This window comes from Meles meles, chromosome 17 (genome assembly GCF_922984935.1).
Source record: "Meles meles chromosome 17, mMelMel3.1 paternal haplotype, whole genome shotgun sequence".
Lineage (NCBI taxonomy): Eukaryota > Metazoa > Chordata > Mammalia > Carnivora > Mustelidae > Meles > Meles meles.
In genome coordinates this window covers 2,042,742-2,070,311 of record NC_060082.1, presented here as the reverse complement: position 1 = coordinate 2,070,311, position 27,570 = coordinate 2,042,742, and the positions used below count along the sequence as shown (strand labels likewise).

Genomic DNA, 27,570 nt, shown 5'->3' with positions numbered 1-27,570 from the left:
GAATTTTCTTCAACTCGAAGTCAACTTGTATTGTTTCTTTTAAGCCTGATTACAGGAAAATGTATGTAATAGTATACATTTATTTAATATATGTAATTTTATGTATCATAATTTATTTAATATACTTAATTGTAGACAATATAACAAACATAAAAAACACTAGAAAGTGGAAATCTCCCTCAGTCCCACCACACAGCGTAAACGTCAACATTTTGCTGTTTGTCCTTCCAAACACTCCAGAACCGGACGCGCGCGACGTTGGGCGCCTTGACGGCCGCGGGGACGTGCACTGCGCCCGAGGGCCGGCAGGGGGCGCGGGGAGCCGGCGGCGCGCTCGGAGGGGCGGGGCCGAGACCGGGGGCGTGGCGTGGCGGGGCGTGGCGTGGCGGGGCCGGGGTGCTGCTTCCTCCCGCGCCCGGCTGCTCGGGTCACGCTTGTCCTCTGCTCCACGCCAGTGCCTCAGCACTAACTCTGCGTTGTGCCCATTGCTGTTTTACCCTTTTCCCGGATAAAACGGTGTCCGCTAATTGCAGGAGAATGAGGGCGTCCGGGGGCTCCTCCGCTAAGCATCTGACTCGGGTTCAGCGCAGGGGCCTGGGACGGAGCCCGCACAGCGCCCCCCGCTCAGTGCGGAGTCGGCTGGAGACCCTCTCCCTCTGCCCCTCCAGCTCGTGCTCTCTCTCTCAAATCAATAAGTAGACCTACAAGTTTTTTGAAACTCAGGGAAAAGAGGAGGAAACGCTTCCCTGCAGTCCCCTCACTGGGAATCACCGCGCCGAACAGGTTAGAGCTCGTCCCTCGCAGTGCGCCTACGCGTCTTTTAAAGATGTAATTCACATGTCATAAAACTCACCCTTTTAAGGCACAACCCAGTCACTTTTAGGATATTCATGAATTTAACCCCCACCACTAATTCCAGAACATCAATCCAACAAGAGGCCCTGCGCCCGGTTCACTCTCCACCTCCCCCTCCCTCACTGCCCTGTGCCTGTGGATTGGCCTCTCCTGGCACGTATGTGACCTTGGTCTCTGGTTTCTTAAACTGGACATGTTTCCAAGTTTTCTCCATGTTGTGGCGTGTCCCAGGGCGCCACTCCTTTTGATGGGCAAGTAACATTCCATTATGTACGTCTGCTGCGTTTCCTTCATCTGTCCCAGCTGATACACATAGGGGTTGTTTCCACTTTTTGAGTATTTTAAACAATGCTTCTATTAACATTGATGTACAAGTTTGTTCAGACATGTGTTTTCAGTTCTCTTTGGGTGCACACCCCGGAGTGGGATCATGCGTCCTATGGTAATTCTATGTTTAATTTTTTCAGGAACTCTCAACCCCTTTTCCCAGACAGCTGCTCCATTTCACATTCCCACCAGCAAGACATGATTTTTCCACATTTTTTCCACATCTTCTCCAACCTGTGTCATTACCCTTTAAAAAAATTACACTTATTCTAGCAGGTGTGAAATGCTAGCCCATTGTGGTTTTCATTTGCATTTCCCTGGTGACTAATAAGGTTGGGCTTCTCATGAGCTAATTTGGCATTTGTAGATCTTCTCTGGAGAAATGTATTTTCAAATCCTCTGTCCATTTTTATTTATTATTTTTAAAATATTTTATTTATTTATTTGACAGAGAGAGAGGTCAAAAGTAGGCAGAGAGGCAGGCAGAGAGGGGGTAGCAGGCTCCCCGCTGAGCAGAGAGCCCGATGCGGGGCTCAATCCCAGGACCCTGAGACCATGACCTGAGCCGAAGGCAGAGGCTCAAACCACTGAGCCACCCAGGTGCCCCTCCTCTGTCCATTTTTAAATTGTGCTGTCTTTTTATTGTGGAGTTTTAAAGAGTTCTTTATATATTCTGGATATTAGAACCTTATCAGACAGGATTTGCAAATATCTTCTCCCATTCTGTTATTGTCTTTTAATTTCCTATTTTTATTTTTTTTAAAGATTTTATTTATTTATTTGACAGAGAGAGATCACAAGTAGGCAGAGAGGCAGGCAGAGAGAGAGGAGGAAGCAGGCTCCCCACGGAGCAGAGAGCCTGATGCGGGGCTCGATCCCAGGACCCTGAGATCATGACCTGAGCCGAAGGCAGAAGCTTTAACACACTGAGCCACCCAGGCGCCCCTATGTATGGATTTTTAACACAGATGAGCCCTCACCATACTGGTACCATTCTGTATCTGCTTTTTTCCCTTTATTTATATCACAGATATGTCCCCCGAGTTATCAAAAGTCCTTCTTCAACATCCTTTTATATGGCTAAGTATTAGTCCATTGTACGGTTACATCGTGTTATCTGCGTATCAGACCACGTACATAGCCGTGTGTGCTTTTTCCGTCCTATTGGCCTTTATTCCCACCTTGTGAGGAGGCGTGAGACCCATGCAACTTGCCACTCCTTGAGGCCCATTTCTCTTGCAATCCCACACAATCCCCAGGGCCCGGCCTGCACCCTCAAGGGAGGCTCCTTCAGAAAGCTCCTCCCCTGGGCCCTGCACTGAGGCCCCAGGACTGTGTCCCAACCTGGCCAGAGCTCTTAGTGACATCAAGTCTTGGTAACTTGCTACATCCCCACAAGGTGGTGAGGCCCAGCAGGACAAGGGCTGGACACCTTTATACCACCAACCCTTGGTCTACAGAAGATGCTTAATAAACGCTTCTGGAATGAGTGAGTCAGGCAGAACAAGTTGCTCACGACCCTAGGCCAGACTAGGAACCCTGAGTCACAACCGTGGCCACGAGGTTTGGGGCGTGGCCTGCAAAGTGGGCCACACACAAACTGTGAGCTGGAAAGGGCCTTGAGATGGCCTCATTCCAGAGCTTTCACACCTCTGCCATGACCACAGTATGATACAGGACATTGTAGGTGGAGGGGACAGAGAGATGGAGGGAGACACGTGGAAACTGAAGTCAGGTTGTGGAACTCCCTCAGCAGCCCGCAACACCACAAGGCCGAGTTTGTAAAAATGACTGAACTAGTCCAGTCTTCTAATTTTACAGACCAGAGAAAGGGTGCTCTTAAGTGACTTGTTCAAGGTCTCAAGACCAGTGGTGGAAAGGACTCAGACGTGTCTCCCATTCACAGCACCTTCCCCAACTCCAGCAGCCTCTGAGTACCTCCCAAGCGTCCCGCATCCCTGATGCCGTAGGAACTCCACTAAGCAAGACCCACCACCGTTTAAGGTCCCTGTGTCCCCAGGGAGCAAACTTGCAACACGCAGGGCTGAGCGCCCGGCGGCTCAGTTGGTTGAGCCTCAGACTCTCGATGTGGGCTCAGGTCACGATCTCAGGGTCCTGAGAGGGAGCCCCAGGCTGCAGGCGCTGGGCGTGGAGCCTGCTTGGGGTTCTCTCTCCCTCTGCCCCTCCCCCCCAATACATAAATTAATAAAAGTAAAGTTCTTTACGGGGAAAATTCGATGAACTGCGATAAACTGAGCCACGTGACACAGCTCTGCCGGGAGACGCTGGTGTTTCTCTCTGCGGTTCCTGGGGGAGGTGCGCGCCTGTCGCCGTCAACACCGCGACCGGGAGCGGGGGGTCCGCCCGGGGCGGCTGGGGAGGCCCGGCAGTTCGTGTGGACGGCGCCTGTGCAGCGGCTCCGGCTGAGCCGTCCGCCGTCGGTGACGTTTGCTCCGAGGGGCCCCCACCTACAGACAAGCGCCAGGCCGCCAGCCCCGCGCGCGATCGGGGTCCGCCTCTAGCTCCGCGCCCCCCCGCCCCGCTCCGGGCCCGCGTCTCTCCGGAGCGGGCAGAGCAGGTGCCCCGCCCGGGCGCGCGTCTCCCGCATCTCGCATCGACGGTTCCAACCCGGCAGGTGCCCGCAAGAGGCTGGTGAGCCTACTGACACCCCGGACGACTGCCCCGGAGGCTGAGCATTCACCCCCGCAAGCCGCCCCACGCCCCGCTCGCCGCCCCTGCGCGCCCCGTGCTTCCTTCCCCGTCTCTGGGCGCGGGACTGGCGCGGCGTCGCTGCCAAAGCTGTTCTCGGCGTCCCGCGCGCCCGTCAGGACAAGTCCCTCCGCCTCCCCCGGGCTGCAGGCTGGCCGGAAGCGGAACACGCCGAACCCCGGAGACCCGCGCGCGCGGGCCGTTTCCGCGGCAACCGCGCAGGCAAGAGACGCCCCGCAGTCGGCCTCGCCGGCTGCGGCGCCTCTATGGTGTGGGAGAGCGCCTCTATGGTGTGGGCGGGCGCCTCTATGGTGTGGGCGGGCGCCTCTATGGTGTGGGCGGGCGCCTCTATGGTGTGGGCGGCCTAGAGGGGCCGGCCCGCAGCTTCCGGGAAGATGGCGGCGCGCAGGCTGGAGGTCGCACGTGTTCGCGCGGAAGGAGCCCCGCGCTGACGGTAAGTGGCGGCCGCCCCTCGGCCGGTGGCGGTCGGAGGCCGGGCTCGGGAGTGAAGGCGGGGGCAGGACAGTAGCCGCACCGGGTGGGGCTGCAGCAGGAGAGACGAGAGACCGGGGAGGGGGGCCTGTGGAACCGCGGTCCGAAGAGTGGCCCCCGCCGCTTTAACGTGAGAAAACTCGGGTTGACCCGAGAGCAGGGGGTTCCCGACGCGCCCTCGCAGCCGTCGCGACCCGGCGGCGCACAGCCTGGGGTCTCGTAGCTTCTGTCCGCAGTGACCGCTGCCCGTCGGTCAAGCTCCCGGGTGGTACCGGCTGAGCGCGTTCACGCCCGCCTTGAGCGCGCGGGGTCGGAGAACGAAGCCCGACGCCGATTCAGGGCGTGCGGTTTCCAGGAGCGCGGCGGTCCGCCGAAGGTCAGGGAGCGCAGACCGCTCCAAGACGCTGAGGGTAATTCACAGCAGTTCTGGGATCCTGGATCCTCTACTTGTCAGCTGGCGGCAAGGAATAAGCTTCTCTGCGATGTCTGTGTTTGCAAATGTGGGTGATAACACGTCCTAGTAGGGTCGGTGGGAGGATGGAAGAAGACGGTCCGTGTAAAGCGGCCAGCAGACTGGCGTCGAGTAAATGACAGTGTTAGATGTTACTGTTGTTTTTATCAAAATCTGGGAACTGATAGATCAGAGATGACTTCCTGGAGGAGGCCGGGTTTGGAGGCCGACTTAAAGGCCCCAGTGTTTGAATTTTACTTTACATATAAATTCAAGAGCCATTTCTTCATTCCCTGCTTTTCTGTCGGGACTCTCAAGTATCAGGTTTTGGGGTAATCGCCCCCTCACAGTAGAAACGTGAACAGAAATGTAAGTCATCCTGAATTTGCCACTCTTCAACTCCAGAGCCGGTATCCTGACCTGAGCCGAAGGCAGCCGCTTAGCGGACTGAGCCACGCAGGCGCCTTGTAATAAATTATCTTTATACAAGTTAACTTTTAGTGAGTCAGCAGTGGTGGTCCTAAGTTTTGTGTGTCTTGTGTGATAAGCCAGCCTGACCATTTCAGAGGCAGATTTAGTGTATAAGCTGGATAGTGCCATTATGCAGCTCCAAAAGGAGGAGCACCTGTGTGACTATACAGAAATGCTACTCATAACTGGTGTGATAGGAAGAGGCCACGTTGGAGGCAGGTAGGCAGCCTGGGCTTGTTTTCCAGCTCCCCTCTCCTAACTAGCTCTGTGACCCGGGCTTTGTTTTCTTTGTTTGTAAATTAAAGCTAATAGCCACCCACAGGACGATCAGCATTAAATAAGACAGAACAACAATGTATGGAGTCAACCTGGTATGCATGAAATGCTCATTAAGGGCACCCTTCTTCTTCTTTTTTTTTTTTTTTTAAAGAATTTATTTACTTGACAGAGAGAGAGAGAGAGAGATCACAAGTAGGCAGAGAGGCAGGCAGAGAGAGAGGGGGAGGCAGCCTTCCTGCTGAGCAGAGAGCCTGATGCGTGGCTCGATCCCAGGACCCCGAGACCACGACCCCAGCCGAAGGCAGAGGCTTAACCCACTGAGCCACCCAGGGGCCTCAAGGTTACCCTTCCTAAGCTAGACAGTTTCAAAAAGGGTGTTCCAGCAAGATTGAAGACCAGCAGCAAGGAAGAGGCGCGGAGCCCCCACACTGGAGAGTACAGTGAGTGCTGGAGCGTGGTTGTGAGATACGGCTCCGTTCAGTATTCTCGTGACTCAGGTTAAAGATCCCTTACTGCTTTGTTCTTGTGTGGCAGAGTGACGGTGAAGAGCGGGACTCCGCGGACGAGCCGCCTGGCCGAGTTCCTACACATACTAGCTGTGTGACCCAGAGCAAGTCACGCTTTCTTTTCGTAAAGGAGGAATGATATTTTCCCGAATGGAACGTTCCAGAACGCCTCCTGAGCTGGGAGAATTAAATGGAATAATCATGTGATGAGCACTCTGTAAACTTAGGTGTTACTAATTACACCAGTCCTGCTTGACTCGTGGACATGCTGATGATCTCTCTGTGGTCAGACGGGGAGCACCCCCCCCCCCCCCGCGCAAAAACCAGGCCTCCTTCCTCTGTCTCTGCCCCAGGTTCAGAAAAGAATTTTTTTTTTTTTTTAAAGATTTTATTTATTTATTTGACACACAGAGAGAGATCACAAGTAGGCAGAGAGGCAGGCAGAGAGAGAGAGGAGGAAGCAGGCTTCCCGCTGAGCAGAGAGCCCGATGCGGGGCTCGATCCCAGGACCCTGAGATCATGACCCGAGCCGAAGGCAGCGGCTTAACCCACTGAGCCACCCAGGCGCCCCTCAGAAAAGAATTTTTATGAGGTCAGGCTGGAGCTGATGGACGATTTGGGCACTTTCTCCTTTTCTCTTGCAGGGGTGATGACAGCGTCTTCTCTGGTGAGGGACTGAGAGTCGGGACTCTTGTCTCACCATGAGCGTCACCCCAGAGGTCAAGAGTCATGGGATGAAGTTTGCTGAGAAGCAGCTGCTGAAGCATGGATGGACACAAGGTCATCCCTGGGGGACCCCTCCCACGTCCCCGCCAACTCCCTGTTCGAGCCCAGGGGACCAGCTGCCCCCTGGGCCATCCATAAGTAGTCCATTCAGCTGGAGGCGGGAAAGCCAGTTTAAAGGGAAATTGCAGAAGAAAATTTCTGACTTTTCCAGAAAAGGGATGAGTGGAAGAAATGTGACAGCGGGTCATGAGAAAGAAGTGTTTGGGAGGACTGTGGGGGAGTAAGGGTCATGGCCTCCGTCCTGAAACAGCCACGAAGGAGAGACGGCTCGGGCTCAGACTAAGGCAGGGAGACTGCATGGAGAGGCACCAGAAAGAGGGGGACTGGAGGGCATCCCCAGTGCTCAGTGTGTGTTGTGACAAGGAGTGGCATGTGTTGATGCCTGTGAGGGCTTGGGGCAGGCGGCACAATAAACCGGGTCACTCACTGTCCTGCAGGCAAAGGCCTGGGCCGGAAGGAGAATGGCATCACCCAGGCCCTCAAGGTGACCCTGAAGCAGGACACTCATGGGGTAAGACCGGGCAGGCTGAGGGAGGTCTGTGTGGCTGGAGCAGGGGACCCCAGGGACAGAACAGGGACAGGTCCTCGGAGTTCATACTTCTCCCTCCGGCAGGTGGGACATGACCCTGCCAAGGAGTTCACAGACCACTGGTGGAATGAGCTCTTCAACAAGACTGCGGCCGGCTTGGTTGTGGAAACTGGGCAGGTGCGGGGTGCTGATCGATGGGCGAGTGGACCGTGAAGGTCTGGGACGTGTGGGGCGTGGGGCACACCCACGTCCCCCACTCACTGATACCTCCCCACAGGATGGAGTACGGCTAAGGCACCTTTCTAAGGAGACCACCCGTTGTAGTCGTCCCAAGCCCAACATGCTGTACCAGAAGTTTGTGAAGGTGCGAGGGGCTGGGGTTAAGCAAGTCCATCCTTTCTCCTTCCCTGGTCTCCCCCAGGGCCCGAACAGTTGCTTCACATGCCTAGCCTTCCTTTGCTCTTCTAGAACTGTCCTAACATTGTCAGCCGTCATTTGCTTAGAGAGCAGACCCGCGGCCAGAATTAGACTTTCAGGTCCCATGGACCTGGCTGGGGATGGGGCCTGGGTGGGGGGGCACGGGCAGCCGCCAGAGCAGGGTAGGAGGGGCGGTCCAGTGCAGAGGACTTAGAAGCCAGAGGAGACCCGGCAGGTTATCTGACCGCCCCCCCACTCACATTCCGCGGCCACCTGTTCCGAGCTGGGGCTCTCGTGTTCTGCAGCGAGCCTTTCCCGTTTCTCCCCATCCCTGTGGCCGTCCTCTCCTGCCGGATTGCCGTCACAGCCTCCTCCCCAGACCCCCACCTGGTCTCACTGCCCGGCCCAGTCAGTCGACCGCCACAGCGGCCAGAGTACTCTCTTAACGCCTCGCACTGCGGCTCTGGCTCATCCCTGACCGAGGGTGACTGTCCCGATGTGTCGGACCGGCTCACCGGGCCCTGCGGTCTTGTCCTGCTCTCACCGTTCTCGGGCCTCTACCCTTGGGACGGGATCGGATTCTTTTGAAGGTACCGCCTTCTTCCACTTGCCCACTTGTGGTGGTCTTCGAGAGCTCGTGGAGTTCCCGAAACCCTGAAGTCGGATCAGTATCCCTCTTCCGGCACAGGCAACGCTTGTGTTCTGTCCACCCTCTGCCCCACGTGTCGGCTCCTCTGGGCCGATGGTCTCGTGCCTGTCCGGCCTGTCCTAGCCCGTTGGCCTGGAGTAGTTTCTCAGTCTCAGTTACAACCATTGCGGGTGGGTGTTGGGGAGGGCGCTGAGAAGCACCATGGGATGACATCAGGGGACACCAGGAGGACCCGGTGACCCAGAGCACGTCCCCTCCCTTCTTGTTCTGCCCACTGGTGGCTCCACCGCCCCCCCGCCCCGGCGGCCCACCTCCTGCCAGGGTGGGGGTACACTGTGGCCCCCCTCTCTCTGGGTCTCCAGGGAGCTGTGTTGGGGGCTGGTGGATCGGCACCTGTGGCTGTCTATTCTGGCGGGGGCGGGGGCTTCTGGGAGGGAAGCGGGGTTGGCAGTGGTGTTGAGTGGGCTTCGTCCGCCCCCATGATCGCTCCTTCTAGACGGCCACTCTGACATCAAGTGGGGAGAAGCCAGACAAGGACTGGGAGAGCCACAGTGATGATGACAACCAGGGACCCAAGCCTCCAAAGATGTGAGACCTCATTTTAGTGCCGGGGGCGTGTGGGAGGAGAGAAAGGACCAAGTCTCGGGCCTGACTGGGCTTCTTCAGGTGGAACGGTGTCGTACTAATCTTTGCTTCCTCGGCGCCCAGAAAGTGCCAGGTCCTGAACAGGGACTCTGTTGAAGGGAGGCTTCGGAGGGCAGGAGAGGTCAGGCCTTTGCACGAGCTGTTTGTGATTCCTGATCTCCCCCCAACAGTCTGACCGAGGAGATGCTGCTCCAGGCCTGTGAAGGGCGCACGGCACACAAGTAAGTAGTTGTCAGCTCCTTGGGGGCCCTTCTTTCCTCCCCATCACGAGCCCTGGGGGGCGGTCTGTGCCTCTTCTGTGCGCTTCTCACCCAGGGGAGGGATCCCCCGCCTGCACCCGCCAGCGTTGCCCGCACCCGCAAGGACCAGGCCTGTTCGCCCCGGACCTCGCTTTGAGCGGGGCCCTGTCTGTTTCAGGGCCGCTCGTCTCGGGATCACAATGAAAGCTAAGCTTGCCCGGTTGGAGGCCCAGGAGCAGGCGTTCCTGGCTCGTCTCAAAGGCCAGGACCCTGAGACCCCTCAACTGCAGTCTGAGAGCAAGCCCCCCAAAAAAAAGAAAAAGAAAAAGCAGCAGAAAGAGAGAGATGCCATAGCAACAGCCAGGAGTGCGGAAGAGGCGTGTGGGGGAGACGCAGGCCAGGCGGGCTGGAGAAGCAGGAAGAAGACAAGACAGAAGCCAGAAGCAGTGGTGGCCGAGGAGCAGGAGGGAGCCGCGGTGGGGAGTGCGGACAGGGAGGCCGCAGGAGCGAGTGGACCCGGAGAGCAGGAGAGCAGGGAGCGAGCCGATGAGCGCCGCAGGAAGAGGAAGAGGAGGCAGCACGGCACAGAGGAGACAGGGGTCCCAGATGGGGGGGCCCGAGGTCAGGAGGCTGAGGCCAGTGCCGGGACAGAGCAGGCCGAGAGCAGCACGTGCGCCAAGCTGCATCGCAGACAGAAGAGACGGCGGCGGCCGGAGGATGGGGCCGGGAACACAGAGGATGCGGTGTGGGGGGCTGCTGTGGACGGTGGGGCCCGGGAAGCAGCAAGCAGAGCGCACGGTGAGGGGAAGAGCAGGAGAAGCAAGAAGACAAGACCGTGGCCCCAGGAGCAGGAGGAGGAGGAGGATGTAAGGGATGAAGGGGATGACGGCAGTGGGGCTTGCACCGGCCCAAGCAGCCGAGGCGAGAGGAAGCAGCAGGGACGAGCTGCAGTCAGCGCTGACCAGAGAGTGAGAAAGAAGAAACGGAAGAGAGTGTGAAGGTCAGGTCAGTGCGGGGCTCCACGAACTCCCTTCTGGAGAGCTGTGGACTTGGACCTGAGTTGACAGGGTCCTCTGCGCCCTCCCACGGAGGAAGCGGACCATTGAACTCCAGCTGCTCAGAGCCAGGTGTGGGCAGCATCACCTGAAGCTTCTAACCCGGAGAGCGAGAGCCTGGGCTGTGGGAAGGGGCCTGCGGACGCCCCGTGGAGAGACATGGCAGCCGCGGCCCCCCGCACTAGAGTAAACGACTCAGCGACAGCCTGGGTGTGCTTCCTGCTTCTCCACTCCCAGCCTGGGAACCTCTGAATACAGCGCAGGGTTTCCTTGGACACCTCCAAAGAAATTCCTTCTGTTCACCCTCCATAGACTCGCCGCCCTGTTGAGTGGAAGGGGAAGCTCAGAGAACCTCACTTGGGAGCTTTTCTCAGCTTCTGAAAGTCCACGTTTGTTGCACCCAAACGCCCCAGCCGCCTCTGGCCGGTTCTGACCCCCTAGACAGGTGACCCGAGTCTGCCAGGTCGCTCTCTGACTCCTGCCGCCCGTTATACATTACTGCCAGGAAGGCTCCCCGGATTTCACGGCTCTGGAGAGGGCCACGAAGTCTTTATTGGGAGGAACGGCCGCCCAGCTCCCCTCACTGCAGACGGTAGACACACTCGGTGTCGGGGTAGGGCGGCAGATTCAGCTGGTACTTCTTTTCCAGAGCAGGTGGCACAAAGCGACCCCCCAGGTAGTGGTAGCGCCCAGTGAACTGAGTGGCCGACTTTTTGGGTGCTGTCAGGGAGATGAGCAAGTCTGGCTGGATCCCTCCAGAGTTCCCCTTCTCCACGTCCCATCCTGGAAAGAGCATGGTATTCAGGAAAAGAGGATGAGATCTGTTCCTCTTCGTGCCCTGCTCTACCCGTCCTGAAGGAGCGGGAGGCCCCTGTGTCCTAGAAGCTCCGTGGACTCCTGGGCTTTGGTCTCTTGGATCCAACACATAGGGCAGTAGTCCTCAATTCTGCTCCCTGGCCCGTTTGTGGAACCTACACAATTGTGTTCTGCCCCTCCAGATGCAGCTTTAAGCTTGGTCTGAGCCTTGGGTCAAGAACGAGGACACCTAGGTGCCTGTCTCAGGACAAGGCAGGGTCCCAGCCCCAACCCCCAGCCCCCAGCTTCCTTGGACCCAGCACCTGAAGGGATGTCGATGCTCGCGATGGGCACCGTGAGCCCATTCAGGATGCTCAGGATACTGCGGAATGGCTCCCGGACATCACCCTTGAAGCTGAAGCCAAAGATGGCGTCCACGACCAGCTCGTACAGTTCGTCGATCAGCCTGGGCTGGGGGGGTGGGGGGGGCAGGAAGGGGAGCACGTCACAGTCCGCAGCCGCACAGAGGGCCCTTGGTGGGAGACGGCTGTCCCTTGCACACACCACTTGCAGAGGCACAAATATGTCACCGATTTAGGAGGCACTACAGTGCAAGCTGGTCATTGATTAGGCCAAGCTGAGCCCAGACAGGTCTGTTCCAAGGGCCTGCTGGACCCTGAGGGAGGTACAGGGTGGGACGGCTTGAGGCCAGGAGTCAGGACAAGCCACTTGCCTTTTCTGCATCATCCCAGTCTCTTCTGCTGTTGAATGTGTTAAACTCAAAGTTCTCACTTCCACCCCTAGTCTGTAGACTAAGGAAAGGGTTTAGGATGAGGCAGGTTACTGCTTACAGGTCCTGACCTCAGCGGGAAAGCGCTGACGGTGGAAGTGAAGGGAGAGGGGCTTCGGGGAAGGCAGCAGGAGGGCGCTGATGGAGCACGTCTCCGGCAGGGGCTCCCCCTCCTCAAACAGCCCGATCGGCACCCCCGCCCCGCCTGCGCGGAGTCCACCCTCCGGAGAGATCAGCGAGCGAGCTCGGCGCGGGAGCGGGAGGCCGGCGGTGCTGGGGAAGGGGAGGACCCCACTGGAGCCACCTACCTCCCGGGGCATTTCACCAAGGAAAGGGATTTCCATTTTCTGACACTGGGTCACCAGCGCTATGAAGAGCGGCTTGTTCGGCCTTTTGGGGTAATAAATGGTTGGCTGGTAGCCCTAGAGGAAAAGAGAAGGGTCGTCCAGCCCAGGTCCCGGAAGCCCCGCCGCCCGGCCCTCGCCCGCACACTCACGAAGAGCTTGAGGTGCCGCGCGCAGACCAGCCCGTCTCCTCCGTTATTCCCGGGCCCGCAGATGACCAGGACGGCGGGGGGGCTCCGGGACATGGACTTGGGGGGATAGGCCTGGAGGCGGGGGTCAGAGGGCAGTCAGGGGCGCCCGCCCGGCCCGCGGTCCCCCCACCCGCCACGCGGAGGTGCCCAGGCCGCTGACCTTGGCGATGGCCGTGGCGCAGCTCAGCCCGGCCAGCTCCATTAGCTGGTCCACGCTGAACTGGTACTCGTTGAACAGCTCCTCGTCCACTGCCTGGGCCTCCTCCTGGCTGCGGACACCCCCAGCCTCAGTGTCGGCGCCCCGCGCGCGGCCCGTCCCCGCTCCCGCCCCGCAGCGAGCCGCCCGGGCCTCGCCTACCTCAGGTACTTCACCGCCGGGCTCGCCATGCCCGCCGGCTCCCCGGGGCCGCCCGAGCGCGGCCGCCGCGTCCCCCACCACGCGGGCCCCGCACGGCAGGTGCCGGCCTGACCCGGGACGCGCCGCAGATGGGAGCCCGCGGCCAGCAGCCCGAGCCCCAGCAGCGTCCGCAGGGCGGACATGGAGCTCGCCCGGCGCATGTGCGGCCCCCGGCTCCGCCCCCGGAGGCGGAGCCGCTGTTTCGCCCCGCCCCCACGGGCGCGGGGCCTCGCATTCCGGGGGGCGGGGCCGCGCCGCGGGCAAAGTGTGTAGTAATAGGCGGCCGGGCGCCGGTGATGGGGCGGTTAACCCGGGGTCCTGCCCTGGCACTGCCGGGCTGAGTGGACGGGGCCCTCCTGGTGTCCGCGGCCCGTGAGCTCCCACTTCGAAGGTGCGGGCGCTCACAAGGCCGGCCCGGAGCTCGGGTCCTCGCCGTCGCGGCTGGCGGTTCCCCGCTCCGCTGGGCCGCGCGCGCTGCACGGCCCCTGCTAGAGGGACAAGCGCGGTGGGAAGGGAGCGGGGCTTTATTCCGGGAGCGGGCGACCTGGGCGCAAGGTGGACCGGTACCCCAGGGCCAGCCTTCAACCCGAGCGCGCCAGGAGCGTTTTGAAGGGGAGAGCGCCAGAAATGGGGGCGGGGGCTCGGGCGGCGAGTCGTTGGTGCCCACGACCCTGAGCAGGCCTAGTGTTCGAGTCCCTTCGCGCCTCAAGGAAAGGGGGTGTCCTGCTACAGACCAAGGGACTTAGGTCGGCAAGCAAGGAGCGCAGAGACTTGAAAGTTAACCGCAAGGCCGTGTGGATTGCTGTTTGCGGTGTAGTTTGGGACCCCTGTCCCAACCACATTAGCTGCCCCTGCCCGCCTTTGCTTACCAGGATGGCTCGCGCCGTTTCCCTGATGCTCAGCGTTTACCCACTTTATCAAGATGGATAATACCTATGGTGGGGCATCTGGCCGCCTCTGCGGGAGGAACATGCGGCGGTGATCTCCAGGTCATGAGGGTGTAAAGATTACTTTTATTTATTTTTGTTAAAGATTTTAAGTAATCTCTACACCCAGCATGGGGCTTGAACTCATCACCCTGACATCAAGAGTCATAGGGTCTTCTGACTGAGCCATCCAAGTGCCCCCTGAAGACTCATCTCTAAAACACAGTGTGAGGCGTGTTTTTTGAGCATGTGCCCCGCACTAACGTGAATTAGCTCATTTTATCCTTGCAGCAGCCCTGTTACTATCCCCATTTTACAGACGCAGAAAACTAAGCTCCGAGATGTTGACTGACGTGCCCAATGATACAGTGACAGCTGTCCAGGGAGCTAGGGTCCAAGCAGCTTGAGCTCATCTGTACTCTGAAGCATTATCCTATAGGGCGCGGCCCTTCCACGCGTGCGGAAATAGGTAGAGCGCTGTCACTGCTGACTTCATTCCGTCGCGATGTAGGAATAAGACAGTGACACGCACGTGCCCAGAATTTATAAGACAGCCACCGGAGGGCCGTCCCGAGGAAGGTGGAGCTGAAGACCTACTCCATCTTACTGCTGCCTTTCAGACTTCCAGAGTATTCTTTGGGAAATGCCTTTAAAACAAGTTAGGAAGGACACAGGGATCACACCCCTGCTGAGTTCCAGATGCTTCCCTATTTCATCCCGTCAATCCTATGACCTAGCTTTATCCTCACATTATAGCACAGAGAAGTCAAGTAATTTTCCAAAGACCACACAGCTAGGGGTTTCTGGGTGACTCAGTCGTTGGGCGTCTGCCTTCGGCTCAGGTCATGGCCCCAGGATCCTGGGATTGAGCCCCGCATCAGTCGCCGGCTGGAAGCCTGCTTCTCCCTCTGCCTCTTCCCCGTGCTTGTGTTCCCTCTCTTGCTGTCTCTCTCTCTCTCTGTCAAGTAAATAAATAAAATCTTTAAAAAAAAAAAAAGAACATACAGCTATTAAATGGTAGAGCTTGTGACGGTTGATACAGAACTGGCCTGACCCAGTGTCAATATTCCCGTGTGGCAGGTGCTAACCTGTCCCCCAAAATCCATTCTCTTCTCTTCCTTTGGCAGCAGAACCCCTGAGCTGAGTCTGGTTGCCAGGCTGCCCAGCTGAACACTACATTTCCCACTCTCCCTTGCAGCAGCGAGGCATGTACATGTGACTACATGCTGACCAATGAGCAGAGGGGACGTGTGTTGCCCAGGTCCTCCCTTTGGGGGAAAAAAAAAAAAACCAGCTTATTTTCCCGCACTTCGTCTTTCCCTCCTGGCGGCTGGGAAGAAGGGCTGTGCCGCTGCGGAGCAGCCATTTTAGACCAGGGCAGGGGAAACCTGTGTTGAGGGACAGCGGGGCGTCCTGTGGACTCCCCGAGCTCCGCGAGCCGGGGCTGCTTTCATGGGAGAGGAACAAATTGGTCTCTCTTTAAAGGCAGGGTACGTCAGGCTTTGTTAACAGGAGGTGGACCTGCATCCCACACAAGACATCTCGAATGCCTGACAAGGTGCCAAGGAAGGTGAGCTGCCGTGTCCCCAGCCGCCTGTTCCACGCGTGGCACAGGCGAGGTCCTCTGCAGGCGTTTTAACGGCTCCTCAAACTCTCAGCGTGAAGTACTTCACGGTGTAGTAGAAGCCCCTTCCCCGACGCGCGAGAACGGGTTATCTTATTTCCATGTAAACGCCTCCGTTTGCCATCTGCCAGAGTGCGGCCGGCGTCCCGTCCTGGAGCCCAGGACTGCAGCTCTGCGTCCTCCCTGCCTGCACCTCATTCCCGGCCACCTGCAGTTTCCAGGCTGCTTCCTGGAGGTGGAACAGTTGATGGCGTGTTTGAAGCGATCTGACTGCAAAATTCATCTAGATTTTTACTGTTTTTGCCCCCAAATGTGATCATCGTCTTGCTCACATCTAATTCAACAGTAGTTTTTGAATTGACTCACCTTAATCAAGACTTCCAAGGATTCAGCTTCGTTTTCATACAAACAGTGCTTGTTTTCACACTTGGTTCATCAGTCTGTGTAATATTTAATTGAATCGTGAGTTACAAGAACACAGGCAGTCGGCGCGAGCACATTCGGTAGCAACACAATCAGCCCCCGGCAAGCCTTCGCGTGAACGGGGTAGCCAGCGGCACGGCCTTCTACGGCACCGGCCGGGTTTGAATCCTGGCTTCCCCGCTTCTCAGTTGTGTGGCCGGGAGGACACACCTGTTCACCGTGTCTGTGAAAGGGGGTCGTCTGCTGTGAGGACTGCGGGACAAAACCCTTGGGAAGCACTCAGAGCAGGGTGTGGTGGGCACTGAGTGACCCACACACCCTTCAAATGTGGTGGCCGCCAACAGCAGCGTCCGGCACGCGTGAGGGGCTGTGTGTCCCCAGCCCGTGACTTTTTGGAGGCGGAACAGTCCATCTGTGGGCTAAGATGTGTCCTCTGTAGCATCTGATCCCCTTTTCCCCTTCGAGAAGGTGGAGGTCTGAGCCCGTCTGTGACCGCAAAGCCTCCTGACCAAGATGTCACAGCTTCTAGAGCGGCAAGGCCTCAGCAGTCATGACGTCTGGATCCAGCCGGAAAAGGGGGAAATTCACTGTCTGCTTTCCCCTTTTGTTTTGCCCGTTGAGTCCCAAACTCCCAACAAGGAACAAACGGAACACCTCAGTGCGCGGACTGCAAAGGCCCTGTTCAGCCGACAGAGGTGCCCTCTTGCCGGTGGTGTTCCCTTATGTGTCCGTAGGGCGCTGGACAGCGGGAAAGAGCCTTGGTCCCAGAAACCACAGAGGCCACACTCAGGGCCCGCAGAGTGGGGTCAAATGATCACACAGAAGCCAGACTCCGTGGGTCTCCTCTGGCGTCTTCTGCTGGGGGCGTCCCTGGGCCAGCCTGACGACCTGCGGGAGGCAGGGCGGGGCTTGCCAGTGGGGTGCTGGAGAGAGAGCAAAGGGCTGCCTTCTCCTCCCTCCGCTGCTGGGCTCCGGGGCAGGAGCGCACACCCCCACCCCTGACCCTGTTCAGCTCAGCAGGATTGTCCCTTTCTGGGGGGACTCCAGTCCGCTGGTGCAGGAGACAGCGAACACCCCAGGCTCTAGAGCTGGGTGAGGTTCCCATGGTTCAAGGCCAAAGACAAAGAGGCTCCCCCAATCACTGGACCACATCTTCCCCCAGCGATCATGTTCTGTTAAAACCATCCGAAGTCACATCCTTTCCTACTCCTTTTGTCCATTCTTCAGGCCTCCTCCCCACCCCCCAGGGACCCACCTATTGGCTTGGGGGCCACTGGGTACCAGAATGCCAGGGTGCTCCTTTTGGAGGGGGCCTTGGCCTCCGAGCAGGAGATGGGCCCCGGTTCCCGGACCTGGATGGAGAGGGACAGCCACATTCGTCACTTGCCTCTCTGGACCAAGAATCACACGGTGGGAAGAGAAAGCTTTGGGAGCAGAGCTAGGGCGGTGGGGGCCGGGATGCCCCGGTCACTGACACGGAGGGTGCAGCAAAGCCTGCGTTCTGTACAGGACAGGTACAACGACAGCTCGCTGCCGCCTGGAGGACACGCTGCAAGCAGAACAGGGAATTCCCCTCGGAATGGCATGTAGCCAGGGACTCTGCCCGCCAACGTTGGTAAACAGGGAGCTAGGACAAGATCAGCACCCGGTACCTGGCACGTAGCAGGCTTTCAGCAAAACCTGGTGCTCTTAAGATCCACAGTTCCAGAGGCTAGGAAAGCCGCGGAAGCCAGGGGGAGCGGTGACTGCGGAAGGGGAAACTGGACAGGGTCCTGAGACGTGAACAGGACAGGAGCGGGATGGGGAGGGCTGGACGGTCTCAATGGCAGACCAGGACCAGGGGGCCTCTCGGGGAAACCGGAGGGGTCGGGACAGCGCTCCCATTTCGGGAGGAGATGCACAGCTGGGCGGGCCTGCTCCTACTCACACTCCAGTCTCCGCGCCCAAGACACCACGGGGACATCATCAGGAAGCGGCTGGTCCTCTGTGTCCTCCTGGCTCTCCATGCACTCTTCTTCCCACCCCCTCGAAGACCTGGAGGGGCGGAGAGCAGGGAGGAGGGCGGCACCAGGCCACCCCTCCTCCCTGGGGTGCCTACAGACGCCAACCCCCCTCCCCAGCGGCCACATGCCTCCAGCGCACCACCCCTCTCCCCCACCAACGCTGGAGCCCCAGCCTTGCCCCGCTCACCTGTGTGGCACGTCTGCCCCACCCCTTCCCGCCCTGGCTGGGGGCCCTGCTGCTGCCCCTGGAGCCTGGGTCCTCCCTGGCGCGGAAGTCTGGGAATGGTGGGGAGCAAAGGGAACTGGCTAGGGAGGGGTGTATCTGCGAGTGTGTGTTCTCTGCACACGCTATGGCCCCCCAGAGACACAGACGTGCTACAGACAGCCTGGGGCGTGCCACCCACCGGAGAGTGGGAATCCGTGTGGGGTCTCGGCTAGTGACTCTGGAGGTAGAATCAGGCTCCCCACGATCAGGCCTGGCCAGAGCCTCGCCTCCACCCCACCCTGCCTGGAGCCTCCCGGGGCCAAGTCCCAGAAGGCTGGTGGCCGCCAGTCCTCTGCCTCTGCCAGACTAATTTCATTTTGCTCAAGAATTATAAATACAGTGTCCTGGTCTTTAAGAGAAGACATAAAACTCCATTAAATACACAGAATAAATACTGAAGTATAATTTTAATTCCTGGAGGGGAGTTGGTTGCCTGAGAGCATCTCAGCAGAGACAGGGCTGGGGGGAGCCGGAGAGGGAGGTGGCGGTGAGACCTGCGGGGATGCGCGCGCAGCCCCGCCGCCGGGGACAGGCCCCTCCCTGGAGCACTGCCCCACCCTGTGGCCTTTTGGAGAACTGCAGCCAGGGACTTGCTTTCCACCCGCTCTGGGCAGGGCCTGGCATCCTTGACCGCACCTGAGGCTCAGCTGCTGGGTCAGTTACCACTCAGCCAGAGACCCCGCACAGCCTAGTGCTCGGAGATATGCCAGAATCCTCCGCCCACCTCCCCACCCCCGGTGTCCTCGGAAAAATGACCCCTGTCCCCGCTCCAGGCTCCCCTCCCCCACCCCTGGGCGGATGAACATCCAGGGTCCCTGATGGGGTCAGCTCTGCCTGCCACCACCTCCTTCTCAGGGTGGCCTCTCCCCACCCCCAGGTCCCTGTCCAGGGTCACCTCACCAGCGTGTACGGTGGGACAAGCCCAGCCTGCACCAGCTGCGTCCTCATGACATCGGCCAGCTTGGCCACCAGCCGGTCCCGCACAGAGTCTGGCTCCTTCTGGAGAGAGAGTGGATAATGGGCGAATGGGGAGGGTCTGGGCTATGCAGTCCTCTGCGGATTGGGGAGGCAAGAAACTGGAGAGGGCTGTTGGGGGGGGCTCTGTCTTCCTTTCTCTTGTACCCCATCCCCACGTCCTTGCCCGGATCCTGCTACCGCCCGCCTGGAACTGCGAAGGGACAGGTTCTTCCTCACAGCAGAGTCCCGGGACCTAGCGCACAGTGCGCCCGATGTGCGTTTGGTGAGTGGATGGACAGACGGCAAGGAGAGGACAGAAGGCGGGACGGGCAGCAGACGAGGCTTGCTGGAGGCGTAGAGGGAGCGGCGGGTTCTGGGAGGGGTGGTCTCACCTCACTCCGGGCCAGCGCTTCCTTGTAGTAGCGCAAGGCCTGTTCGTGCCGGCCCAGCCTGGCTGCCGCGGCCCCCAGCCCCTCGCAGGCCTGCCATTGCCCCTTCGTGTCCCCTGGGGAAGACAGGCCGGAGGTCCTCTCTCGGGTCCCCGCAGCACTGACCCTCCCTTCCAGAAGGACTCGCCACCAGCCCCCGGGACCCCTGGCCTGGTCCCCTGGCCGAGCCACCCGCTAAGCCCTCACCGGTGTCCCGGGCGGCCTGGAGGGCGTGCAGGTAGCTGTCTCGCGCGGCTCCGTGGTCCCCCAGCTGGCTCAGGGCGAATGCCAGGCCGCCAAAGCTTCGTCCCTGCTCCCGCCGCTGCCCCACCGAGCCTGAGGACAGAGCCAGCCCCGTCCTGAGAGGGGACCTTGGCTGCTGAGACGTCGGCCAGCAACCCCGGCGGGCTCCCAGGAGTCGAGGCGCCCAGCTCCCGTACCCCTCCCCAGGGCACCACAGGGATCACAGCTCTCCATAGCCAGCCTCTCCTCAGCCTGAGTTTTGGCCAGAAGGCATCCCCACCTGCCCACCCCGCCAGGAGACCTCCTCTCCCAGCCGGGGCTATGCCCTCCGCGCACTGCTGCCTTCCCAACCCCAGGCCTCGGCCTCTAGGCCCTCATCCCCCATCCTGTCCGCCTGCCCCATCTCCTGCACCCCCAGGCCTCCCCTGGCTCTGGACATTCCGGCCCCACACCCCGCCCCAAAGGTCTGTCCACCTTGAGCCCTAGCTGGAGCCCCGCTGAGTCCCTACCCCCTTCCCCAGGCCTGGGTACCCACCATGCAGGTCAGCGGCCTTCTGGTGAAAGTCCCGAGCTTCCTGATGGTTGCCGAGGGCACTTTGGGCCACCCCGAGGTTTCTCAGCACCGTGGCCTGCTCTCCTGGCCCCCGACACAGGGGCAGGGCCCGCAGGAAGGCCTCTGCTGCTAGCGGGAACAGTTGGAGCTGGGAGTAGCTCAGGCCGAGGTCAACATAGAGCTGCCCTGGAGGGCATGGTCAGGGTCACGGGTAGCCGGGCCAGTTGCTGCTGATGCTGCCTCGGTACGGCCCCTGTGCCCCTCTCCCGGGGTCCTCTGCCCTTCCCCCGGCCCACAGAGAAGCCTCTGCCGGCCCCCCACCTCTCAGAGCATCGCTTGGGCTGAATGTCCCCAGACCCACACCTCCTCTGCCCGAAGGCCTCACCCAGCAGGCCGCTCTCAGGGCTCCTCTCTGCAAACCTCCGGCTCTCCTCCAGCACCGGCACCACCTCGGCCGCCGCGTGCCGGCCGCTGTCCAGCATGCAAGCCGCCGCTGCCCCCGCGGCCAGGGCTGCAGCCTGGGGCTGCCCAGCTTGGGCATAGGCCTGGCTAGCCTCCTGCAGACACCAGGCTGCGATCTCGGGCTGTCCCAGGGCCCGGTAGCAGGCTCCCATTTTTGCCTGGGCTTGTCCCCGGTCGCCGAGTGGCCGGTAGTGGCCCAGGGCCCTGCGGTACCAGGCCAAAGCTTGAGGCAGCTTGCCCAGGGCCTCGTAGGCCAAAGCCACGTTGAAACACTGGTCCCCGTGACATCGGCCCTGTGGCTTCTCTGCGGGCTGGGCTCGCAGCAGCAGCTCCAGGCCTCGGGCTGGGTCCCCAGTCTCCACGTAGGCGGCCCCCAGGTTGAGGGCACAGGCCCGGAAAACAGGGGTGTCCCGGGCTTGTGGGGGCTCAGAGGCCAGGACGAAGGCCCTCTGGAAGCAAGTCAAGGCTTCGTGGCTCCGGCCAGCCAGTAGGGCTCCGTGGCCAGCCCTGGTGAGGGCTTGGATGCTGGCCTCGTGCTGTGGCCGCTTTCTCTTCTTCTTCTTCTTGGAGCTCGAGGGCTCAGGCTCAGGCCCTCGGGGCGCGGCCTCAGGGTTGGAGAAAGGCATATGGTGCTGACAGTGGGGAGCAGAAGGGTCAGCCTGTTACCCTTGGCTTCCTCCAAAGCAGGACCCTCCAGGGTAACTCAGCCCCACTCCCGCCCTCCGGCCACCTCGGGGTTCCAGGCCTTCTCTCCGTCATCTTACTTTGCCTCAGTGATGCCCCCGGGGCCCTGTCAAGCCTTCCTCCAATGTCGCAACTCATTCTTGGTCCTTCGGGACTAAGTAACAGTGCCCTCCAGAAGCCTCCCCCCTCAGCCGTCTGGGTCCTTCTGGACTCCCAGGGCACCTAGGCCTGTGTCCTTCACGGCGTCGATCACGCCGGGTCAAAGTTGCTGACTGTCCTGTCTGTCTCCCGGGCTAGATCGGGGAGATCTGAAGGGCTGGCACAGACCACGTTCTCCGTAAATGTTCGCGGACTGAGATGCACACAGCGATGCGAGTGTACCTCACACCACTGAGCTGTGCGCTGGGAACCGGCTTCACAAGGGAAACGCCGTGTAATATACGTGTCACATACACGTTCCCAGCCCACACCGTCCTCACTGAAGGAGCGAAGGAGTACACAGAGGACATGCAGGGCCTCTGCCCATCGCCCCCTCCATGCTCCATGCTGTTCCTCCCCGGCCACCCGGCCACTCACAAGGACGGGGGCTCCTGCTGCCTGATCCCAAGGTGTAGATCAAGCCAGCCGTCCGTAAGCGCCTGCTGCATACAAGCAGCCACCGGGCACCAGGGACGCGGAGCTGAACGGGCCAGTGAGTTGGCAAGGAGGCAGCTTGGCGGGGAGAACGCCGTCTCTCCCTTCACTGCCCACGCCCTCTCGGGGGACCTCTTCTCCGTGGCCGGCTAGTCCCATCCCCCAGACCCTGCGGTGGCTTCGAATATGCTTTTCCCCACCAGGATCTCACTTCTCCCCTGGAAAGGCAAAGAAAAGCCTTTTCCTGAGCTCTCCTCCCAGGAGCCGGGGGAGTGGGGGTGGGGGAAGGCGTGGCAAAGACTCAGGCTTGGGCTCTCAGTCCCTCCCCCTTCCTTTGTCCTTCCCCCTCTTTTTTAAGAGAGGCAGGCAGAGGTGATCCTCCTTTTAAAGAAACTCCCCCTGTGACCAAGAACACCTAGGAATCTTGCCTTCAAGACCCTCATCCGTGGGGCGTCCCTAGCTACCCCCCAGCAGGCCTTGGGGCCTGAGCCACGGGATGCCTTACCTCCCTCGATTGCCCTGTGGCTGGCCTTCTGGAATGGTCCCTCTGGCTTGGGTTACCTCGCCAAGCTCTGAGCTCAGAGCCCTGGGGTTACCAGACAACCAGGTACCGCCCTCCACCCCAGGAATGTTTTGATGGGCAGTTCAGGCGCCCTATCTTAGTGCTGCGCCACTGACGGCGGTCAGGCCCGGTTACCTGCGTTCCATTGCCCTTCCTGCCCCCCTCGCCCCTGCACACACCCCTCAAGTCCCTCCCGGCAAGCAAGGACTCAAAGCGTGCTGGCTTGTTACCAGTTAGGACCTCAGGGATGCTCTGTCCTGTACTGTCACTCTCTGGGGGAGGGGACCAGGCTCTGGAAGCAGGTGGGACCGCCCCGAGGTCACAGAGCAGTGGTGGAGCTGGGACCAGGCCCGGGGGGGTCTCTGATTCTGGGCTAATCAGCCTCTGGTTCTTTCCAGCGCACCGCGATTGCAAGCTGTAATGAGGCCTGGACTGCTCTAGAAGTGAACCCTTCCACACGCACACAGACACGCGCGCGGGTACATTTCACATTTGCGAGTGGGGTTAAAGTTGATGGCCAGGAAGGGGCTGGAAATCAGAAGAGTCTCTCTGCTTTCCCAACCCTTTTCCCGGCTCCGCTGACCCGCAGCCTCCACGTCCTGCATGAGAGGACAGCAGGCCCCAGGACGACAGGAGCCTGCGGCGCCAACCCAGGCAGGGTGGCCTGCAGCAGAAAGAAAACACCCTCGTTTCCAGGCAGAGAGGTCTCTTTTAAGTAAAGAGGGCTTTGCCAGAAACAAAATTACCAGGAAGCCACGGGGCCACCCTGCACTGGGCAGCCTTTGCTGAGGGCCTGTGTGGTGCTGGGTGCCTCATATGGGGCCCACGGCCAAAGCAGGCTTTCTCGGCTGCCACCGCTCCTGCCTACAGGCTGGCCTCCAGGATGCCACCAGAGCCTGCCCAGGGCCAGACAGGCAGCTCAGGCCGTGGCCACTCAGCAGGCTTCCCTTAAGGAGAAAAGCTTGGGGACTGAAACTATGCTTGCCAAGTTCCGCTGACCTCTCCATGTCCTAGGGACCCTTTCTCAATCACCTGCTTGTTCGATTTCCATTTTAGGTGACGTATCCTTGCAACTATCTCCTCACTTGGCCTCCAGGCTCCACTGTGTCCTGGATCCTTCTCTTCCCTGTTCTCCTTTGCTGCCCCTGTCCACCCTTGAATGCAGACAGACCCACCCCTCTGTCCTTTGTGTAGACGCTTCCATGAACGCTCCATTCAGTCCTCTGACTTTCCTACTAATGATAAGCCCATCATTTCTAAAATTCGATTCTAGACTTGGCTTGCCCATGTGAAATTCCTGTTTCCCTCCATTTACCCATCCCCTGTTCCCGGCGTCAGCTGGAACCATGGGAGGCATCCTTGACCCCCTCAGGAGGTATCCTTGACCCCACACTTGGTCCTACTGGTTCGACCTCTGAACCCTCTCCCCATACAATAAATGCGTGTCATTGCTGCCTGTGGTCCCTAACGCCGGTATGTAAGAAATACTCTCCTTAGGCCCTGTTTCTGGTCCCTGTTGCACTGGGATGGTGGAGACAGTGTGAGTCAGCGGGTTGGCCCCCTCCTTTCTCCCACGGTGGAGGCCAAGTTGGAGGGAGTATGAGATGCTAAGACTTGAGAGGGAAGGCCCGTTGGGTCCTTAGCCGTCTCCTTACAATCCACTGGGCCTCTCAGGCCCAGAGGCCCTCAACCCAAGTGGAAGAGGGGGTAACTCATCCGGGCACTTCCTTTCTGGCTGGGTTGGGGGTTTCTGTACATAAGGGCCTCATTACACCACTGTTCCCTGTGAGGGTCCGCCTGCCCAGGTCCTTCCCGGAAAGCAGGGAGTGGGACCTCTACAGCAGGAGTCTAGGTACCACTCCCCTGCGTGGAGAGCAAAGGAGACCCGTTCTGGTCTCAGGGAACATCCACTTTCCCCACATCTCCCACCATTTTGTCTCAACTCGGAGTCTCCTCTGCTCCTCTGAAGGCTTGGATATTTTCTGTTTTCTGCCCCTTCAGATCTCTCGCCTGGGGCTAGGAGCCTAGGCTGCCTTGCCTGCAGACTGGGCATTAGTTGGGGGGGGGGGGGGGGGGACGAAAACTGCCAGACGGGGGACGCCGACCAGCCGATATGGCAGAAAGCTGTCATGATTACGTTTACTAGTTCAGACCTCACGACTCTCACCTGCACTGCGGCCGTCCGCTCTCAGGCGCTCTCTGCCCCAGCTTCACCCTGCTCTGAGCTCCTGGTGCAGAAAGAATCTTTAAAACATGCAAACCTGGGGGCGCCTGGGTGGCTCAGTGGGTTAAGCCTCTGCCTTCGGCTCAGGTCATGATCTCAGGGTCCTGGGATCGAGTCCCACATCGGGCTCTCTGCTCGGCAGGGAGCCTGCTTCCCTCTCTCTCTCTCTCTCTGCCTGCCTCTCTGTCTACTTGTGATGTCTCTCTCTCGCTGTCAAATAAATAAATAAATAAAATCTTTAAAAAAAACAAACAAACATGCAAACCTGACCTTGACCTGTGTGTAATGTGTTCTTTGGCTCCTGGCTGTTCCCCTGGCTGTTCCCCGGGTGCGGCCGGGGCTCTGCCCCTCCAGGCTCTCTTCGTCCCTCTCCCTCTGCACAACCACACTCGTTTGTCATTTCCCGAGCTCCCTCCGTACTCCTGCAGGTGCTGTTCTGCTGACTGAAATGCCTCTCTCCTGCAGGCTGATGAATTCTTGCTCCCTTTCCCACCCAGATCAACCGCCACCTCCCCTAGGAAGTCTTCCTGTCCTTCACTGCCCTTAACCTCTTTATCGTGGTGACCTCATCCCTCTGAATATCGCCGACCTCTAATGTGGTTGACTCTATGTCCGTCACTCAGTCCAGAAAGATTGTGCTGTTTTTTTAAAGTACCCTCTGCACCCGCCGAGGGACTCAAACCTACGACCCCAGGTCAGGAGCGGCGCGCTCTACCGACTGACCCAGCCACGTGCCCCCAGTTCGGCTCCTTTCTCTCTGCATCCACACTTTCCAGTTCCGTGCAAGGTAGCCTGCAAGTTAGCAGGAGCCGAGAAGGCTAGAGGAGGCGGAGCGGGGTCCACGGGAGCATGACGGGGAAACGATGGAGACAAGAGCAGCGGAGGAGCCCTAGAGGAACCGCAGCAGCCCGCCGCTGGGCCGAGCCCAGCGCCAACCCGATTGCCCCCGAAGCCACCTCCTCCGCACCCGGCGGCGCTTCTGCGCCTGCGCGTCCCGGAACTACAAATCCCGGCGGCCCCCGCGGCTCGGACCGGAAGTGATGTCCAGCTGCTGCGACAGGGAGGGCGGCGGCCCGGCGGCGGGAGATTCAAACCTGGAAGGAGGAGGAATATGGAGCGGCGGAGAGCGGGCGCGGGCCCCGCGCTGTGTGAGTGCAGAGCGGGCCGAGGAGGGCGGCGGGCCTGCGCCCAGTCGGGTCTCGGGCGGGCTCGGGTGGAGGCGGGAGCGGCGAGACCCTCCGACGCCGCCGCGCTTCAGGGCTTCCAGGGTTTTCCCGGCGCCCCCGAGTTCTGGGTCTGGGCGACGGGGGTGGCCTGGAAGGTCCCAGCAGAAGGCAGCAGTGACGGGCGGCAGGCGTGCTGGCCGAGCGCCACCGGCGGGACGCCCGGAGAGCTCGGCTTCGCGGGTGCCGAGACCGCGGGGGTCGGCCGGGGAGCTCTTAAGGGCTCGCTCCTCGGCCGTGGCCCGCAGCTTCAGCTCCAGGGGCCGGGCCGGGGTCCCTGACTCGCGTTGGCTTCTCCGCTGCCCCCGGGGATCAGGCGGTGGCCCTCGGGCCGCATTTGCAAAAGCGCCGCTGTCCAGAGGGACTGGGGTCAGGGGTCGGCGCCGAGAGGCTGCTGCTGTCTGACCTCCGCGCCAAGGGCAACGTCTCCTTTTTTTTAAGATTTTTTATTTATTTATGTGACAGACAGAGATCACAAGTAGGCAGAGAGGCAGGCAGAGAGAGGAGGAAGCAGGCTCCCCGCTGAGCAGAGAGCCCGATGCGGGACTCGATCCCAGGACCCCGGGATCATGACCTGAGCCGAAGGCAGAGGCTTTTACCCACTGAGCCACCCAGGCGCCCCAACATCTCCTTTTTCCAGCCCTCGCCCTCTCCGGCCAGCGGGGTCCAGAAAACCAAGTCCGTGTTCTGGATCTGTTGAAGCAGAGCTAGTTCCGGACCCCAGAAGCCGGAGGACTGATGTTTTTCACGACTCTGCGTGTGTGCGCGTGTGTATATGTGTGTGCGTGTGTGTGCGTGTGCAAAGCTCTGCCCATCTCACACAGCCCTCGGCTCATGACTTGGGGTGACGGCATCTGCTCACGCGTTTATTTTCCGCGCTTAGCAACCAGCCCGGTTCCTTGTATACCCTGAGGGAACTGATGGGTTTCCTACAGTGGGCGGGTGCTGTCGGGTCTGACCTAGATGGGTGTGATCTAGATGGGTGCGTGTGTGTTAACGTGCTTAACTGCCGGTTCCAGTAGCCCTGCCCCTCGTCCAGGTCACGGTGCACGGTCTGCAGTGTAAGGTGAAGAGCGGGACTGACTTGAGTGTTGGGTCCAAGACACAGTTGTCTCTCGTCAAGTCTTGTTTGTGCTTGTTTCGTGTGTGTGTGTGTGTGTGTGTGTACAAAGTTCTCTCGCCCTGCCTGATTTTTTAAAAAAAGATTTTATTTATTTATTAGAGAGAGAGCACGAGTGGAGGGGGGGGCAGAGGCAGAGGGAGAAGCAGGCTCCCCGCTGAGCAGGGATGTGGGGCTGGATGGGGATCATGACCTGAACGAAAGCAGCCGCTTAAGGACCATGTCCAGGCGCCCCACGTTTTTCTTTTCTAATGCTAATCTGTGTTTCCTGAGAATAAAAATCCACTGGCCTGGGGCCTGACTGGGGCCTGAC

The 27,570-nt window shown here is 59.7% G+C and overlaps 4 protein-coding genes across 5 annotated transcripts in view; 2 read left to right on the top strand and 2 right to left on the bottom strand.

Moving 5' to 3' along the window:
* The first annotated feature begins 4,136 nt into the window (after positions 1-4,136).
* On the top strand, positions 4,137-10,786 carry GPATCH4 (G-patch domain containing 4). 2 transcript variants are annotated; one of them, XM_045982430.1, is made up of 9 exons: positions 4,137-4,345; positions 5,240-6,194; positions 6,735-6,870; positions 7,314-7,387; positions 7,490-7,582; positions 7,683-7,769; positions 8,968-9,059; positions 9,287-9,337; positions 9,534-10,786. In XM_045982430.1, the coding sequence occupies exons 3-9, from the start codon at positions 6,792-6,794 to the stop codon at positions 10,351-10,353; spliced, it is 1,296 nt and encodes a 431-aa protein (XP_045838386.1). In that variant the 5' UTR covers positions 4,137-4,345; positions 5,240-6,194; positions 6,735-6,791; the 3' UTR covers positions 10,354-10,786. The 2 variants fall into 2 exon arrangements, with proteins under 2 accessions (XP_045838386.1, XP_045838385.1); XM_045982429.1 differs by lacking the exon at positions 5,240-6,194.
* Positions 10,787-10,921: 135 nt separating this feature from the next.
* Positions 10,922-13,103, bottom strand: NAXE (NAD(P)HX epimerase). Its single transcript, XM_045982431.1, has 6 exons — positions 12,889-13,103; positions 12,691-12,799; positions 12,492-12,602; positions 12,304-12,417; positions 11,529-11,676; positions 10,922-11,193 (listed from the first exon to the last, which is right to left on the bottom strand). Exons 1-6 carry the CDS (start codon positions 13,086-13,088, stop codon positions 10,991-10,993), a joined length of 885 nt encoding a protein of 294 aa, XP_045838387.1. The 5' UTR covers positions 13,089-13,103; the 3' UTR covers positions 10,922-10,990.
* A 2,720-nt stretch (positions 13,104-15,823) lies between these two features.
* Positions 15,824-21,437, bottom strand: TTC24 (tetratricopeptide repeat domain 24). Its single transcript, XM_045982428.1, has 9 exons — positions 20,735-21,437; positions 20,332-20,535; positions 19,761-19,889; positions 19,518-19,630; positions 19,069-19,167; positions 18,091-18,179; positions 17,828-17,934; positions 17,156-17,252; positions 15,824-16,788 (listed from the first exon to the last, which is right to left on the bottom strand). The coding sequence occupies exons 1-9, from the start codon at positions 21,435-21,437 to the stop codon at positions 16,707-16,709; spliced, it is 1,623 nt and encodes a 540-aa protein (XP_045838384.1). The 3' UTR covers positions 15,824-16,706.
* Positions 21,438-26,001: 4,564 nt separating this feature from the next.
* The window catches only part of IQGAP3 (IQ motif containing GTPase activating protein 3), a 38,231-nt gene continuing 36,662 nt past the window's right edge, over positions 26,002-27,570 (top strand). The window contains exon 1 of the mRNA XM_045982426.1: positions 26,002-26,062. Within this exon, the coding sequence (XP_045838382.1) occupies positions 26,026-26,062 (37 nt within the window). The 5' untranslated portion in view covers positions 26,002-26,025. The remainder of the gene's footprint in view (positions 26,063-27,570) is intronic.

Coding starts and splice junctions, on each gene's coding strand:
- GPATCH4 (XM_045982429.1), top strand. CDS start 6,792: ATGAGCGTCACCCCAGAGGTCAAGAGTCATGGGATGAAGTTTGCTGAG. Junction 7,583..7,682: donor TGGTTGTGGAAACTGGGCAG/GTGCGGGGTGCT, acceptor ACCTCCCCACAG/GATGGAGTACGGCTAAGGCA. Junction 9,060..9,286: donor GGACCCAAGCCTCCAAAGAT/GTGAGACCTCAT, acceptor TCCCCCCAACAG/TCTGACCGAGGAGATGCTGC.
- NAXE (XM_045982431.1), bottom strand. CDS start 13,088: ATGCGCCGGGCGAGCTCCATGTCCGCCCTGCGGACGCTGCTGGGGCTC. Junction 12,800..12,888: donor CCGGCGGTGAAGTACCTGAG/GTAGGCGAGGCC, acceptor GGGTGTCCGCAG/CCAGGAGGAGGCCCAGGCAG. Junction 12,418..12,491: donor CGCGGCACCTCAAGCTCTTC/GTGAGTGTGCGG, acceptor CTTTTCCTCTAG/GGCTACCAGCCAACCATTTA.
- TTC24 (XM_045982428.1), bottom strand. CDS start 21,437: ATGCCTTTCTCCAACCCTGAGGCCGCGCCCCGAGGGCCTGAGCCTGAG. Junction 18,180..19,068: donor TTGTCCCACCGTACACGCTG/GTGAGGTGACCC, acceptor CACCATTCCCAG/ACTTCCGCGCCAGGGAGGAC. Junction 17,935..18,090: donor GGGGCAGACGTGCCACACAG/GTGAGCGGGGCA, acceptor CCGCCCCTCCAG/GTCTTCGAGGGGGTGGGAAG.